An 18476-nucleotide genomic window follows, 5' to 3' on the forward strand; every position below is an offset into this window, starting at 1 on the left:
TTATTGTATGACAGCACACACATAAAATATAATTTAAAGAGGAAGATTCATTTTATTAGAGTCAAAATGATTGAGCTGACTTCTCCAAGTAGCTTAAATTTCGTTCCTCTGTGAAGTTTTAAGTTGTGATGGGGGGGGGGGGGGATTTATTGGTAAAAACCTAAACTTGAAATAGACCGATATCTTATATAGACCGTATATAAAATATCACGATAAAATATGTTTAAATCAAACCGATATCTTGTTGTATCTGCAGATATATTTTTTCAATTATACTATTTATGAAACAGATATTTTGAATATCGATGAATAATTAAAAAAAAACCATCATGGAAAAAATGGGTTTCTCTTGATGCATATGCGTTGATTTTAATGTTTTGATTACGGAGGAGGGGGGGGGGGGGGTAATTGGTAAAAACCTAAACTTGAAATAGACCGATATCTTATATAGACCGTATATAAAATATCACGATAAAATATGTTTAAATCAAACCGATATCTTGTTGTATCTGCAGATATATTTTTTCAATTATACTATTTATGAAACAGATATTTTAAATATCGATGAATAATTAAAAAAAAATCATGGAAAAAACGGTTTCTCTTGATGCATATGCGTTGATTTTAATGTTTTGAACACGGAAGGGGGGGGGGGGGGGGGTAATTTGTAAAAATTTGTAAAAACCTAAACTTGAAATAGACCGATATCTTATATAGACCGTATATAAAATATCATGATAAAATATGTTTAAATCAAACCGATATCTTGTTGTATCTGCAGATATATTTTTTCAATTATACTATTTATGAAACAGATATTTTAAATATCGATGAATAATTAAAAAAAATCATGGGAAAACGGTTTCTCTTGATGCGTTGATTTTAATGTTTTGATTACGTATTTATCTTGTTTTTTTCTATATGTAATATGTCTTTATATACAACACCTGGCAAAATATTATCATACTCAGAGGTTAAAGGTCATTCGATATACACCATAAGATAAACACACGTGGCCTGGGATGTACATATAAGATCAGTGATACCAGATTAAAGGTTACAAATTATCCTTATATGTATACAGTTTATAGATTACATAATACTCAAACATTGATAGGGGACCATATCAACAGATATTTACTTATAACGGTACATTCCTGGTATCATAATAAGGTTATCCTAATGTTCAACCCACAAACAAAGGCCTATCAGTACATATAACCTTGTTTTCTTTGTAGTTTAACGACCTGTAATTATAACCTGCTCAAATCACACTCAGTGAGATCACAACATACGTAGGCTCCTTTATTTCTTCATCAAAAATCTGAGAGCAACTGAAATTATTTCATTATGAAATTGACTTGAACAAGAGCATCTAACCCTTTTTAAAGCGTTATCAAAGTTTAATTTATATTTCTTTTTAACTGAGGAGGATAGGGGTCGTCTATATCCTTTGTTACAGACGACCCCTATCCTCCTCAGTTAAAAAGGATTATAAATTAAACTATATCGTCTATATCCTGTTACCGCAATATGATAATCATAGATGTATACAATTTTTTTCATATATTTAGATTTTCTTTATTATTATTTATTTTTTCATTATTATTATTATTATTATTTTTTTTTTGCCGATATAACTTCTTATTTCTTCGATCTTCGCTTACTGTACGTGCCACTCTAAATACCACCTCTCTGTCTACCCCTCCTCTCTCTCTCTCTCTCTCTCTCTCTCTCTCTTTCTTTCCTTTCTCTTTGTTTTTCTTTTCTGTTTTTTTTTTTGTTTTTTGTCTCTCTCTGTGTTATTTGATAGTATAAGGTGTATGTGTGTGTATGTGAAGAATGAAAGTGTCCTCGTTTGTCATGTCAAATGTGTTACAAAATTTGAAAAAAAAAATAAAAAAATTACAAACAAAAAAATATCCTTTGTTACATATAAATGAGGAATTCCGTATACTGGTGTACTGATTTGAGATGTTTATTAGATTACAACAAAAAAGTTATTAATCAAAATATGATTTCATTTAAATCTCTTGGTATATATCTAGTTGTGGATAATAGTAAAATGTAACGAAATGGCCAAAATATAAAAGCTACATATCATGTATAGTGAATCGTGAAATTTATTTATTTGCATTACCATTAGGATTATTAATGCATTTAATTATTGATGCAATCTTAAATTAGACCATTTTTTACCCTTATATGTAATACCTTTTACATAAAACATTATTAAAGATGCTCCATCGCCGACAGAGCATAAATGATATTCATCATTTGAACAATAATTGGTATTTAATCGTGTATATATATGCCTAATTAATTTATAAATAATTTATTTCGCCTTTGGTGCATGCGCAATCAGTACTTCATTCCAATAGGATATAGTGTCACGGAATTTTTTCGGGATGCAATTAATTATTTTTCATATATTTAACTTTAGTAAAACAAAAAAGCTCAAACCTTTCAATGGTGGTAATAGTGTAAAGTAAGTATCTTTTGTAACTGAAGAAAAATACTAAATCGTCTGCACCTGTTTTTGATAAAGAAAAAATACCATTTGTCAGCGGTGGAGCATCTTTAAATAAGATCCTCTATGAACTTTCGTAACAGAACATTTCGGGTATAAATCCTGAGGGATTTTGATACGGGTCTATGAGGGCTTTGTCAAGACTCGTCTGAAAACAATATAAAATCACCAGGTTCGTCATTACTTTTAAAAATGAATGATTAGGTCCAACACGCAGAGCAGCACGCTACACAACAAGCAGATACCACAACACAAGTTCAGTACAAGACATGATGGAAAACCTCAACTAGACCTCACTACAAGCACGCAGAACAAGAACACGTTTAATTTAATTTTATAAAATAATACACCATCATGTGGCGATAAACTATAGTCAAATTCTTAATTCGACAGACTTCAGGACCAGACAATCACACCCTTTCACATATAGACCTATAGCTGCCACCAAGGACATATTCAAACACTCATTTTTTCCACACACAATTAAACAATGGAACATCCTACCGGTGGCTACAGTACAAAGCACTACACTAGAGGTCTTCAAGTCACATATCCTAAAAACAGAACTTGAAGACCTAAAGCTAGGTTTACACTATGTTCCCGGCGACCACGGCAGCCCCGTTTCAGACCACCGTGGACAAAACGTGGTGACCGCGAGACAACGTGAGGCAGCCCAGAAGGACGTGATAGACAAACGTAAGCGGTCGTGAATATCGTGGATGCCGTGCCAGATTTTTAAACTGTCAAAAAAATTGCCACGGCAGTCACGGTACAGATGGTGAACGCCACAGGACGTAATGAAACGAGACTGACGTAACAAAACGCAACAGTGCGTACGAGGCCGTAACAAAACTTCCAGACGGTCCGTGGTGGAACTGGCAGCAAGCACGTTCCCCTTAACTCACGGTGATTTCAAGTTTTGTGACGTTCTGTTGAGTTTTTGCCACGTTTTATCACGGTTGATGCAAATTGGCTGCGCGTTTTGTGCCGTTTTGTCCAGGTTTGTCAAGGTTTTGACGACAAGCCAAGGTGGAAGATAGCCGTTTCGAAGCGTTCTGTCAAGGCACATCACGGCTTGTAGCGGTTTGAAAGCCCGACGTGATACGGCGTGTTGCGTCTTATTACGGTCTTACGTTGCAAGCAATATATGATGGAGTATCATTGCCTGGCCTGGTACATATTTGCTACTTCATGGAATTATTTGTATTAGTAAATAGAAATAGTCATTATCAAACACATTTAAACCATCAAATTATTCCACATAAACCAAGGCATAAACCCCACTCCCTAAAAATTTCTATCATATTTTTCTCTTATATCTATACACTAAAAAAAAAAATAAAAAAAAAATAACAATGTACCTTCACAATCACTGTAAATAACTTCACTCTTTTTTTCCACAATCACGCCTCTGCCAAACCGCACAATATAATCATTGGCATCGATGGAATTGTATACGAAAACGAATCTTTTGACTGACTTGGCTTTACTCCCAGGTCCCTGTGTAAGAAAATAATGAGGGACGTAATCGACGAAATCAATATATTGATTAATCGCGCATAAAACAAACAGCAGGAGTGATGTGATGTCTTTAATCATTTTTCAAAGGGATAATGTCAATATTTTCTCTCCAGAAAATTAATACAGAGAAAACATACACGAAATTGTTATGACAGGTGCGAGTTTTACGAAAATAAACTCTCACGTCACAGCGCCACCTAGTGGCGATTACGAAAATATATGCACGGAAGTGAAGTCAGTGCAATGGCGATGGAGGAGTCGACTGACGAAAACAAGATGATTACGAGGAACAATTATGATTTGAGATGACAAGTGCATCTCATTTATACACATTTTAACTAGGTATGCATATATCTGCAGTCGATGGGGCACCTAAGCTGTCACAGATCAACAGTCTATGAAATATAATGTCATGATACAGTTGTAAAAAATACTCCCGTATCAGCTCCAGTCTCGGTTGCAGACGTCGAAGACTTATTAACCTGATGTTTTGGTGATATCATATGTCCATGTTGTACCAAACTGTTTTATTTTTGTGTCTTCTATAACAGTCCGTTTCTACTTTGCTGTCACATATATGAATTGACTGACTGTTTCCCTCCTATGTTAAGCTAAAATAATGATTAGGTCTATCAATATCGGCAAATCATTTCAGACTAATTATGGGATGTATGTAAGACGTGCTTATAGATCTGTATGGAGTGATCACGTCACAATTTTCTGTTATCACGATGCCATATCATTGATCACAACTTTTCAATAATTATAAGCTGGCCATATTTCTTTTTCCATTGACCCAGCTCTCACCAAGACAGGCTATATAGCTAGCTGATATTCATATAGATATAGATGTCAAATGAAGAGCAGCTTACTTCATGGATTTCTGACATAATCAAGTGTAAATAGTAAGCCAAAGTACAGTACACATATCTATAATACATTGTATATAAACCAAAGTTCTCTACTTAATTGACCATCTACATATATACATATGTATGTATGTATTGTAACCAGGTATGAAGTACCGGTACCAGTTAATTTCTTCCTCTACTGTGCCCTTATACTATATATGTGTCTGTGTTCTTTTCTTGTTTATAAAGTAAAAACTGTAAATTGCAATGTAAATAATAATTATATTACCTCTTCGTATAGACATGCTCTTACCTACCATATTCGACCCTTTAAGCACAGGGCTTTTTCTCACTGCTTTGAGAATGGGGCCTGTGTCTTTGAATTTGGGAAAATGATGAATAACAAATAAGATTTTTTATTTCCAGTATAGTTTATGTACTTTTCTGAAGCCAATTCACAAACATTTAAAGCCTTAACCAACTAAGTTCATGCAATATTTTTGGAGAGTTTTCAAGAGTTTTGATTTTGGGAAATTTAAGGCTTGAATTGGGAAAAATTTAGAGGTTTTGCCATGGGGGATGGGGCCGAAAATCAGTCTCAAATCATGCCATGAAGCACCACTTAAAAATTGGGGCAAAAAAGGGGGTGCTTAATAGAAACAAATTTAGACTATCCTTTCATGAAATTATTCTACAAATTAAGCCATAAATCAAATTGCAAAGAAATCAGCAAGGGAACCAACACAGTTTTAATAGTTTCAGTCTGCATTTATATTAATTCAAAGTAAGTGAAATTGAAGCTTTAAAAATGGGTTGAATACAGTACTTGTTAGCTAATCCACCCAGCTAAATGAGAGACTTCTTGTTCCTGTAACTCCTTTTTTATTGCAGTCCTGACTATTTTTCTAGTATGGTGTTATTAAGACTTTTTGATAATAAAAATGAGAGGACACAGATTTGATAAAAAGCTAATAAATCCATGACCAGCTGAAGTTTGAATGTTGATGTGTACTTGTTTCATCTTTTTATTCCAGATAGCCAACAAGACATCTAAGATGTCGTCCTTTATAAAGAGACTTGTTACCCCTAAGGGGACAACAGAGCCTCCCCAGAAAGCCCAGGACAACAGTCTGGCTTTAGCACATTTGAAAAAGCTGTTTGGGGAATTCAAATACCCTAAGTATCCTCTTAGTAAACCCACACAGCAGGAGGAACAGGAGTCGAAGCTCTACAGCATGATTCCTCTATTCTGCAAGGCAAGTATTGAAACAAGAAAGCATGTGCATACTTCCAAAAACAAATTGAGTTTCCTTTGTGTATGGCAGATGGATATATATATATGTGTCAAAGGATTATCTATCTAAGCCTGCTATCTAGCAATTTCTCATAAGAGGGTGACTTTAATTTGTAAAAAATAGTTCAATGATTTATAGATAGCATAAATACAGTTTTTAAATAAATAGGCCAATTTTTAGAATAACAGCAATAAAATCAATCTTCCTTATGTAATGGAAATGTTGACTGCATAGTTTCACAAAATATGTTTACTTTGTTTCAGGTTTTTGGAGAGGTTCAGTCGTGTGAAATGACTGAGAAGTTTTCAGACGTACTTCAGTTCTGCAGTCATTTATCCAAACTCATGGTGACAGAAATACGCAGAAGGGCTTCCAACCAGTCAACAGGTACTTTGGGAAATCCTGATGGCATCTAACTTATTTAAGATGTAGCAAAGCCTTTGATAAGCAAGGAAAATTTGCCGCAGTATGATAAATACTGCAATGATTAATCTATAATTATTCATTTTTTTTAAACTCTTTTGCGACATCAACAAGTCCCAACAAGTCTTTTGATATCACAATGTAATGTATTGCACCAATTTTCTCAAAACTGACATTTTCTCTGACTTTGATATTCATTACTAAGTTAATGAATCAAATGTATTCACATACTTTATTATTAATGTCCATTGCCTATCAATATAACAAGATTTGCTATTCAGAGATCACAAATATTTTGCTTGATTCCTACATAAATTTTGTTTCCAACAGAGGCAGCAAGCTGTGCAATAGTAAAATTTCTCGAGATAGAATCTACTGAAGAGACCAGTAATGGCTGGATGTTGTTGAGTGCGTTAAATCTGTTGTCCAGTGGGAGTCAGGCACTTATAGACTGTATGACTGCAGCCTCACTCCCATCTACTCTCGTTAAGTGTCTCTACCTATTCTTCGATCTCCCGGACGTCATAGACGGTGATTCACTAGATCAGGGAAGCCAATTCACAGCAAAAGAAAGAAGAATTCTTCTTCAAAAAGTGTTTGTTCAGGTAATGAACTAGTTAATCAAAGTCAAAAGACTTATCCAGTAGGATATTTTCTTGAATATTTTTGTTCAATTTTGAAACAATGCCTATTGATGAAGATATTTTAATTAGTTAATTCCTAAACGTAGCGCAAGATTAATTCGTATTTAAATGAAGAATCCATTGTTTTTTCTGAAGTTCAACTTTTAAAATATTTTTTTGCAGTTGAAATGAAGTGAAAATAAATCACAGGATTTATCAGGATTGAAACTAAATGTTACTTTCTTTAGATCCTATTAAAACTTCAGCAACTTTGATGAGATGTTTTATTTTCTACAGATCTTGGTCAGATTGTGTAATCACCAATCACCTGCCGAGGAGCTGGCCAGGAAAGATGACCTTAGTCTTCTGTTCAGTGCAATAACAAGTTGGTGCCCAGCTCATAATGCTCTGTGGAGGAAGTCTGCTGGAGAGGTGCTTGTCACTCTGTCCCGGCACGGACTTACCTCAAACGTGGTCAAGTACATTCATGGTAAACATTCAGATTGTTTTATAAAAACAAAAACATCAAACATCAACACTTAGAAAGCAAATTTTTTTTCTTTTTCTTTACCCTTTAAGAAGCCTCAATGTATTTAAGTTTATAAAAACACTAATTATTATGAATCTACAGCTACAGATGAAGTTAAGATAATGTTTCAACTATCTGGCGACGAAAAGAATTTCAATTCTACATGAAATTGTGAAAATTTGTGAAACCTTAAACTTATTGAACATTTTAGTGGAAATCGGACATTCAAAGAAAATTTTAACTTAGCTGACACAATACATTTTTTACAATCTAAAAAATTTTTGTTGTGTAGAAGTGTGAAAGAAGCATCTTGTTTCCAATAGAAATGGTCCTGATCCAGATGAATGATTAAGCCATTTTTTTTATTTTTCAGAAAAAGGTTGTGTCAGACACTGTATAGAGAACATGCAGCGAATCCAAGAGTTATCTCCACTTGAACTTGTGGAGATGTTTGTAACAGTTTTCTGTTTCCTAAAAGACTCGAGTGAAGTGTCTCAGATTCTATTAGATGACTTTAGGTCGTGCCAAGGCTACGTATATTTAACTGAATTCCTCCTAAGGTAAATTTTGATAAAAGAATTTTTCAAAAAGAATTAATATTCTAATGAATTAGGGTCAAATGATTATAAAACATGTAAAATTCTTTGAGTTTCAATTAACAATGTTTGTTATTACTATTTACTGAGTTAAACCAGGTGAGGGATACAGGCCCTCTGGACCTCTTGCTTGACTTTCAGAGAACAATCTTAGCTGTTGATTTCATGCTAGTGTTTTGTTGTGTGTAGGTTAGAACAAGACAAGAATGAGGAGGCCCAACAAGCCCTGAGGAATTTGGTGTTACTAGTGGGCTCTCTCACCACCTGTGGCTTTACAGAGATCAAACCGAGCTACGGTAGTTCTGGCGCCCTATTTCAGATACCCGGCTTCTCTGTACCACAGCCTACAGGCAAGGGTAAGTCGTAAGGTCTATATCTGTAAGGTACACGTCAAATATGGCATGGAAATTTTAGATCAGTATTCAAACTTTCAACAAGCAGTAGATGTCAAAAGGTGAAAAGTTATTTGTTTATAAAATTGAAATGAATCAGTGTTTGAGGCAAATGTTATATTATCTGGGTTTGAGGGATACAGGCCCTCTGGACTTCACATTGCTTGACATTTCAGAGACATCTTGCTGTTGACAACTATGTAGTTTTTTGTTATTTGTAGGTTTAGAACAAGACAATGAACGAGGAGGTCGCCACAAGCCCTGTGAATTTGGTGTTACTAGTGGGCTCTCTCACCTATTGGCTTTACAGTCCGGATCAATTGGGAGCTATCGGTTAGTTCTGGAAGTTTTATTACAGATAAACCCGGCTTTCATTCCACATGACATCCCTTCGGTTTTCAAGGGTAAGTCGGTATGTTTATGCCGGTTATTATGAAAATTTTGTCTTGTTGTGTAACCTGTCTGTGTGACTAATACAAGCATGTTATTTTCTGCTATGCATAGATTAAAAAGAACTCTTTTTGTTGTACCTCTTCTTGGGTATTCTGCATGTGATACTGAGCGGTTAAATCATTTTTCTGTCTTTAATCGGACTTTGATGCATTTATAATGATATCTATGTTCTATGTGTCATCCATATAATTCCATTTAAAAAAAAAAAGATAACTTTAAAAATGAAATATTACATTGTACGTTACTTTATTTCATTGCGTGGATATGTGTGGAAATTGACTATATTTTTGTAGATAGTCTATGTAACATTTTAATCAACAGAGGTGGCTGGTCTTTTCATTTGATTTCCTGATCTTTAAATGTTTGTTTCATTGTGTTGCTACAGCAATACATGTGAATGCAAGATCCAAGTTGCAGTTGAGTTTTCCTTATTTTTCACTAACATGTCATTAGATCATAACGATATATAATACTTGTATTTACCTGGTGTAGGACACTTTCTGCATTTGATTCTTCCTCATAAGACTCTCTTTTTCTAACAATGACATTTTTAACTCAATGTGTGACTGATGCTAACAGAAACTTAAGTATTTTAGAAACAATCAGCTCTGAAATTACCTATCAAAAAGGGGGGGGGGGGGGGGGGAAACAATGAAAAAAACATAGTATTTGATCCAATGTTTTCCAATAAGCCCCCCTCCCTTTTTGGAGGCCTCAATTTCACTTAAACCCCAAATTCAATGCAGACTGAAAAAATTGTAGTTTTTTATTTTAATTATTTTTTAAGATTGATTTATGGTTGACTTTCTGCAATAATTTTTGGTTTCATGAATATCCTTCCTATTTTCATTATTTTTTGAGTGCCTCGGATACATTTTCTGTATGCAATTTTGTGAAGAATGCAGATTGTGTCATAAGTATAAGCTGCTAGAACTTGTACATAATAAAAAAAATCATTGTAATAATATTCATATGCCGCACATATTAATAATGCTTTCATATATATGTTAGCACAGAAAGAGGGATTTCTGGTCACACTTTAGGATAACAGGATTAGTTCTCTCTTACTTTCTCTTTGTATTAAGCATGTAAATGTAAAAATGATTTCAGTTTCTTTTAAATGAAGCAATTTCTTTTGTTTAAAAGTTATAATTATGAGATGGGAAATCACTTATGTTAAAAAAGTGTATTGGTAACTAACAAATGGAGCCAGGTGTCCTGGACATGTGGCCATTCTCAGGTTCATCAAACAAACTTAGGTTGAATCAGCGTAAGATCAAAATTCTCAAATGAAAATGAGTTGAAACAATGGAATTATGAATAAATGGGGAGATGGCATTGGTTACTAATGTGCACAGGGGGACAGGATTTACTGGTCAAGGGAAAATAACTATCATACTCGCGATCGGGATTCAATGGATCGAGGGAAATAACTATCATACTCAGGATTCACTGGATCAAGGGAAATAACTCCATCATAGATTAAAAAGAACTCTTTTTGTTGTACCTCTTCTTGGGTTATTCTGCATGTAATACTGAGCGGTTAAATCATTTTTCTGTCTTTAATCGGACTTTGATGCATTTATAATGATATCTATGTTCTATGTGTCATCCATATAATTCCATTTAAAAAAAAAAAGATAACTTTAAAAATGAAATATTACATTGTACGTTACTTTATTTCATTGCGTGGATATGTGTGGAAATTGACTGTATTTTTGTAGATAGTCTATGTAACATTTTAATCAACAGAGGTGGCTGGTCTTTTCATTTAATTTCCTGATCTTTAAATGTTTGTTTTATTGTGTTGCTACAGCAATACATGTGAATGCAAGTCCAAGTTGCAGTTGAGTTTCCTTATTTTCACTAACATGTCATTATCATAATGATATATAATACTTGTATTTACCTGGTAGGACACTTTCTGCATTTGGTTCTTCCTCATAAGACTCTCTTTTTCTAACAATGACATTTTTAACTCAATGTGTGACTGATGCTAACAGAAACTTAAGTATTTTAGAAACAATCAGCTCTGAAATTACCTATCAAAATGGGGAAACAATGAAAAAACATAGTATTTGATCCAATGTTTCCAATAAGCCCCCTCCCTTTTTGGAGGCCTCAATTTCACTTAAACTCCAAATTCAATGCAGACTGAATTTAAGAAAGAATTGTAGTTTCTTATTTTAATTCTTTTATAAGATTGATTTATGGTTGACTTTCTGCAATAATTTTTGGTTTCATGAATATCCTTCCTATTTTCATTATTTTTTGAGTGCTTCGGATACATTTTCTGTATGCAATTTTGTTAAGAATGCAGATTGTGTCATAAGTATAAGCTGCTAGACTTGTACATAATAAAAAAAATCATTGTAATAATATTCATATGCCGCACATATTAATAATGCTTTCATATATATGTTAGCACAGAAAGAGGGATTTCTGGTCACACTTTAGGATAACAGGATTAGTTCTCTCTTACTTTCTCTTTGTATTAAGCATGTAAATAAAAATGATTTCAGTTCTTTTAAATGATGCCATTTCTTTTGTTTAAAAGTTATAATTATGAGATGGGAAATCACTTATGTAAAAAGTGTATTGGTAACTAACAAAATGGAGCCAGGTGTCCTGGACAAGTGGCCATTCTCAGGTTCATCAAACAAACTTAGGTTGAATCAGCGTAAGATCAAATTCTCAAATGAAAATGAGTTGAAACAATGGAATTATGAATAAATGGGGAGATGTTATTGGTTACTAATGTGCACAGGGGACAGGATTCACTGGTCAAGGGAAAATAACTATCATACTCGCGATCTGGATTCAATGGATCGAGGGAAATAACTATCATACTCAGGATTCACTGGATCAAGGGAAATAACTCCATCTACTAATTTTTGCATAATAAATTCATTCTAATTACAATCTTTTTCACAGTACTACAGTTCACTCAATAGTTAATAGTACATGTATATACTTGTATATATGAATCATTAGATAGCTAGTTAACCATTTTATCTAAATCTGTTGTAATTCTCAAATAAGTAGTCATTCTTGTGTAGCAATATTGATAAAATAACGTAATAATTCTAACTTGGGAAATCTGATATGTATTTCTTTAGTTTATATACAGGTAAAATTTACTTTCTGAACAAAATTGTGATGTTGCCACAATAAAGTGTTTTTAAAAAGATATGTAAATCCATCCAGTACTTAACAACTAGTACCTTAATTCTTACAAAAATGGTGATGTGATTTACTGATCTTAACTGAACATTAACGCAAAAAAGAGTGGATGACGTTGAAATTTTAGCTATTTTAAATTAAAAAACCTAAGACGATTTTGAATTTGTTGTGCAGGTGTGAGCGTACGGAATATCCAGGCATTCCAAGTATTACAGTCTGTGTTCATAAAGGTGAGTAGGTTAAGTGGATTGTGTGTCCTCTGCTCCTCTATTATCCCCTCATTGGAAAAGTCGAGGAAAGACTCAGTACAATAATAAAAAGGACGTAAAGCAAAGTGATTCAGTACTACTTTTGATACAATCTCAGAAATTTTGTTACTGCATATTTAACCCTGAAGTATTACTTTTTCAGTTAAATCTGGTGTTTATTATTTAAGTAAAACAATTTTAAAGGGCCACTACCTTTCCGAAACGGCTTTTAATTTTTAAAATAGGAATGTAAAACGAGATCAATAATTTTGTAGAGTCGCAGAAGTTATTAACTATACGTTTACTAGCACACTTATCATCACCTTCAGAACTGTTTAATTAGAATAAATAAAATGTTAATTTTCATAACGCGGGTTGTTTTATGTTTCCCGCCGTCGTCCTAAATGCCGCGCGGTAGTTGACTATCACTGCGCCACACGGCAAAACAGCGAAATGAATCTCCACTGTTATCGTACATTAGACAGGAAATCTTGCATATGTTTGGTGTTGTAACCTCATCTTAAGCCATCGATATATATTTTCTTTTGGTATTAATGTTTTTAAGAAACCTTTAAATTTTGCTCCGGAAAGGTAGTGGGCCTTTAACATTCAGGATTTAAAAAAAAAAACTGTTTTACACATATTATTTACTATTGAAAATGTTGCTGCAATAGCCTGCTTAACTGAATGGTTAAGACAACTAAGGGAGATCTCATAGATCTGCTTTCAATGATGACGGTTTATGGTTCTTGGTAACTGAGAAAAACACTGGTCTAAGCTGTTGTCATTCTATTCTTTAGCCCTTGTACATGACAAATGGCCTGTGAATATCTTCCAAGATTTTGCCTGAATGTAACATTTTAACAGTTCACATTTTAATAAAAATGACAAATAATTTAAAACAAATAAAAAATAAAGTTTTAAAATGATGTTTGATTTCAGGCGACAACAAGTCCTTTATGTCTGATCGTCCTAGATGTCATTAACAGTATATATCACCAGGACAACGCCAACTATTTTATTCTGGAACCACAACACACACTCTCACAGTTCGCTGAAAAAATCCATCTAAAACCAGTTGATGTTCAGGTAAATAGGTTGAACATCTTCAATAAAATGCAATTTCATAAAAAAATGTGTTTTCCAAGAAATTATTACAGAAAGTTTTGTTTTATAAAGACCTTGAACATAGTATCATATTTTGTCAGTGGGATAAAGTATTATGTATTGTCAGTGTGATCGTGTCATATTTCTGTATTTATTAACTTGTGTAAAGATTCAAGAAATTATCTGTACATTCTCTGTTCTGTATATAATGAAAAGGTCTTTGAATTACTGATGATTAAATAATGCTTACTGACAGGTGTGTTTCTTCTCTTTAATTGCAGGAGAAATTCTTTGAACTGCTAGAGTTTGTGGTATTTGATCTCAACTTTGTACCCTGTAAGGAATTAATATCTGGCAGTATTCTCATCAAAGGCAACCAGTGAGTACAAAAATATCTGATTTAGACATACCCCCCCTCGGTAGTTGATGAAACTCACCATATTTTTGGTCATGCAACTTAGTTTGTCTTGGCTGACCTAAATTGTGGCGAAATTGATATCGTTTTGAAAGGTATTTTATTGACTCTGGAAATAGAAAATTCAAGTCTCTGCCTCTTCTGTAAAATGAACACGTTAAAGTTCAGAGAAAAAAATGTACATGTAATGCTTTCTTTTACATTAACTAAAAGCAATATGCATTTACCTATATTTGTATGCTTCAATTTTGGGTTTATAAAGATACGAATATTAAAATGTAGAACTATTTACTTTTTTTATTATTGTATTATTCAGAATATGTATAACATTTGACATTTTTCTGTTATAACAGTTCCGTACAATGCAGTATTCTGTGTATGAAGACATTGCAGCGAGTACTACAGCACCATGCTGTGTATCGGGAGGTGTTCAGGGAAGTTGGCATGTTAGAGGTGATGGTTACCTGTCTACACAGGTACGCTGCTCTCCTCAAGGATCCTGAGGACGAAAAAGGTAAATTTGTCATCAGGTATCACACCTGTCTACACAGGTATGCCACTCTCCTCAGGTATCACACCTGTCTACACAGGTACGCTGCTCTCCTCAAGGATCCTGAGGATGATAAAGGTAAGTTTGTCATCAGGTATCACACCTGTCTACACAGGTACGCTGCTCTCCTCAAGGATCCTGAGGATGATAAAGGTAAGTTTGTCATCAGGTATCACACCTGTCTACACAGGTACGCCACTCTCCTCAAGGATCCTGAGGACGATAAAGGTAAGTTTGTCATCAGGTATCACACCTGTCTACACAGGTACGCTGCTCTCCTCAAGGATCCTGAGGATGATAAAGGTAAGTTTGTCATCAGGTATCACACCTGTCTACACAGGTACGCTGCTCTCCTCAAGGATCCTGAGGACGATAAAGGTAAGTTTGTCATCAGGTATCACACCTGTCTACACAGGTACGCCGCTCTCCTCAAGGATTCTGAGGATGATAAAGGTAAGTTTGTCATCAGGTATCACACCTGTCTACACAGGTACGCTGCTCTCCTCAAGGATCCTGAGGAGAAAAAGGTAAGTTTGTCATCAGGTATCACACCTGTCTACACAGGTACGCTGCTCTCCTCAAGGATCCTGAGGACGATAAAGGTAAGTTTGTCATCAGGTATCACACCTGTCTACACAGGTACGCTGCTCTCCTCAAGGATCCTGAGGACGATAAAGGTAAGTTTGTCATCAGGTATCACACCTGTCTACACAGGTACGCTGCTCTCCTCAAGGATCCTGAGGACGATAAAGGTAAGTTTGTCATCAGGTATCACACCTGTCTACACCGGTACGCTGCTCTCCTCAAGGATCCTGAGGACGAAAAAGGTAAGTTTGTCATCAGGTATCACACCTGTCTACACAGGTACGCTGCTCTCTCAAGGATCCTGAGGAAGAAAAAGGTAAGTTTGTCATCAGGTATCACACCTGTCTACACAGGTACGCCACTCTCCTCAAGGATCCTGAGGACGAAAAAGGTAAGTTTGTCATCAGGTATCACACCTGTCTACACAGGTACGCTGCTCTCCTCAAGGATCCTGAGGAGAAAAAGGTAAGTTTGTCATCAGGTATCACACCTGTCTACACAGGTACGCTGCTCTCCTCAAGGATCCTGAGGAGAAAAAGGTAAGTTTTCGTTCACTATACCACCCTGTCCACAAAAGGTAGTTGTCCAGTTCACACTGTTACACAGTACGCTCTCCTCAAGGATCCTGAGGACGATAAAGGTAAGTTTGTCATCAGGTATCACACCTGTCTACACAGGTACGCTGCTCTCCTCAAGGATCCTGAGGATGATAAAGGTAAGTTTGTCATCAGGTATCACACCTGTCTACACAGGTACGCTGCTCTCCTCAAGGATCCTGAGGATGATAAAGGTAAGTTTGTCATCAGGTATCACACCTGTCTACACAGGTACGCCACTCTCCTCAAGGATCCTGAGGATGATAAAGGTAAGTTTGTCACCAGGTATCACACCTGTCTACACAGGTACGCTGCTATCCTCAAGGATCCTGAGGACGAAAAAGGTAAGTTTGTCATCAGATATCACACCTGTCTACACAGGTATGCTGCTCTCCTCAAGGATCCTGAGGAAGAAAAAGGTAAGTTTGTCATCAGGTATCACACCTGTCTACACAGGTACGCTGCTCTCCTCAAGGATCCTGAGGACGAAAAAGGTAAGTTTGTCATCAGATATCACACCTGTCTACACGGGTACGCTGCTCTCCTCAAAGATCCTGAGGAAGAAAAAGGTAAGTTTGTCATCAGGTATCACACCTGTCTACACAGGTACGCTGCTCTCCTCAAGGATCCTGAGGAAGAAAAAGGTAAGTTTGTCATCAGGTATCACACCTGTCTACACAGGTACGCTGCTCTCCTCAAGGATCCTGAGGACAAAAAAGGTAAGTTTGTCATGTCTCTTTTAATGTGTGTGAAAATGTTTGGAACATATTTTCTCTTTTCATGTCATTGTAAAAATGTTTGGAACATATTTTCTCTTTTCATGTCAGTGTAAAAATGTTTGGAACATATCCTCTCTTTTAATGTCAGTGAAAAAATGTTTGGAACATATCTTCTCTTTTTATGTGTGTGTAAAAATGTTTGGAACATATCTTCTCTTTTCATGTCAGTGTAAAAATGTTTGGAACATATCTTCTCTTTTCATGTCAGTGTAAAAATGTTTGGAACATATCTTCTCTTTTAATGTCAGTGAAAAAATGTTTGGAACATATCTTCTCTTTTCATTTGTGTGTAATGTTTGAATATGTTGTAGCTGATGAGAAGATGGAACCTGAACAACAACAGCTAGGATTTCTTGTAATGGACTGTCTCACACTGTTACTGAGTTCTAGCAATAGCAATGCAGGTAAGTACATGATACACTTATCAACAACATATCTATGGTATATACAACACTAGTACATCCTGTATCCTGTATAATGTAACAAATGTATACTTTCAGAATACACACACTGGCATGTCAGTACATAATGTGACAAGGTGTAGTGTGTTCATTAATGTTTCCAGTTTCATGTTTCAGTGAAGCAAAACTTTCAACTTTTCACAATCTGAAAAGAAATGTGCATACTGCCCTTGTTGCATATAGGGCAGGTTTTCCTTTATTGGTGACCAAAAATCATTAAATTAAAATATTTATTTCTAATTTGAAACTTGCTGAGTACAATGTATATCTTCCTTAAAAAGGGTGTTAGAAAGAGAAAGGGAAAGAATAGGATGCAAATTAATTTTAATGTATTTTATTACATTTGTTTAACCAGAAATCAATTCATCAGAATATAGAAATCTTTTGTTAGTTACATTTAGTTGAATCTGGTGGAACAATTAGGCTCCATATGTAAATGGTACAGTAAAACTTGGTTATAACGAATTACTAGGGACCAACGTGATCACTTCATTATAAGTATAGTTCATTACCGGTATACACTTACTACAGATATTTTTTAGGAACATTGATGAGGAATAAAAGTTAATATGTAATAACCATGAATTTGTTAAATGTACAGTCGAACTTCCCTAAACTGATCATGGTCGGTGCATAGAATTTCGGTCGGTTTAGAGAGGGTTCGGTTTGGAGAAGTGAACCGAATATCGATCATTACGAGCGGGATTTTATTGATCAGAAGTCGTTTTCTACACTACACTGTACTGCCTAGTGTTCGTTATAGCCGACCGATATTAATTGTTAATGTAAATGAGTTATCACAAAAGAGAAAATCATACGATTCAAAGGAATGAATTACAACAATCTTGACTTTGTTGCCGCTTATAAACGTAGTTAGTTGCGTGAATGTTCTTAGGGATGTTCTCGTCTGAACTATCCTAGAAACGGCAGATTGCTTCCGGTTACGTCACAAATCAAATTACATATGGTCTAATTAAACCATGATCAGTCGATGCTGGGCATTATATGACAAAACAATGCCTGGCTTCGGCTTCTTTATACAAATAATTTACGTTATCCGACAACTACATTAGTAAATAAATAACCCGTGTGAGACTCTCAAAATTGAATATGAAACTTTCTGTTTATTACTGGCTCTGCTTGTTTTCCTACAGTAAACAAAGCGCCAGTGCACATGGTAGACCTTCGTTAAATATCTTAACAACAGACATGATTAAATAATTACACCACCATCTCTGGTATAATTACCATGTACATATACCTATAGCCTTCACACCTGTATACATGCCCCAGGACATGGCATGCGACAACTATGGATACAGGTATGTGTGTATTTCAT

The 18476-nt window shown here is 35.0% G+C and overlaps 1 protein-coding gene across 5 annotated transcripts in view; it reads left to right on the forward strand.

The window, feature by feature from the left end:
• The first annotated feature begins 4270 nt into the window (after positions 1–4270).
• Positions 4271–18476, forward strand: part of LOC138323613 (WD repeat and FYVE domain-containing protein 3-like) — a 59501-nt gene continuing 45295 nt past the window's right edge. For all 5 annotated transcript variants that reach the window (XM_069268331.1, XM_069268332.1, XM_069268334.1 and 2 more), the window contains exons 1-12: positions 4271–4393; positions 5937–6158; positions 6461–6584; positions 6951–7225; positions 7541–7733; positions 8146–8332; positions 8558–8724; positions 12571–12626; positions 13587–13733; positions 14033–14130; positions 14520–14680; positions 16988–17080. In XM_069268331.1, the coding sequence (XP_069124432.1) occupies positions 5958–6158; positions 6461–6584; positions 6951–7225; positions 7541–7733; positions 8146–8332; positions 8558–8724; positions 12571–12626; positions 13587–13733; positions 14033–14130; positions 14520–14680; positions 16988–17080 (1702 nt within the window). In that variant the 5' untranslated portion in view covers positions 4271–4393; positions 5937–5957. The remainder of the gene's footprint in view (positions 4394–5936; positions 6159–6460; positions 6585–6950; positions 7226–7540; positions 7734–8145; positions 8333–8557; positions 8725–12570; positions 12627–13586; positions 13734–14032; positions 14131–14519; positions 14681–16987; positions 17081–18476) is intronic.

The sequence above is a fragment of the Argopecten irradians genome, chromosome 5 (assembly GCF_041381155.1).
Source record: "Argopecten irradians isolate NY chromosome 5, Ai_NY, whole genome shotgun sequence".
Taxonomy (NCBI): domain Eukaryota; kingdom Metazoa; phylum Mollusca; class Bivalvia; order Pectinida; family Pectinidae; genus Argopecten; species Argopecten irradians.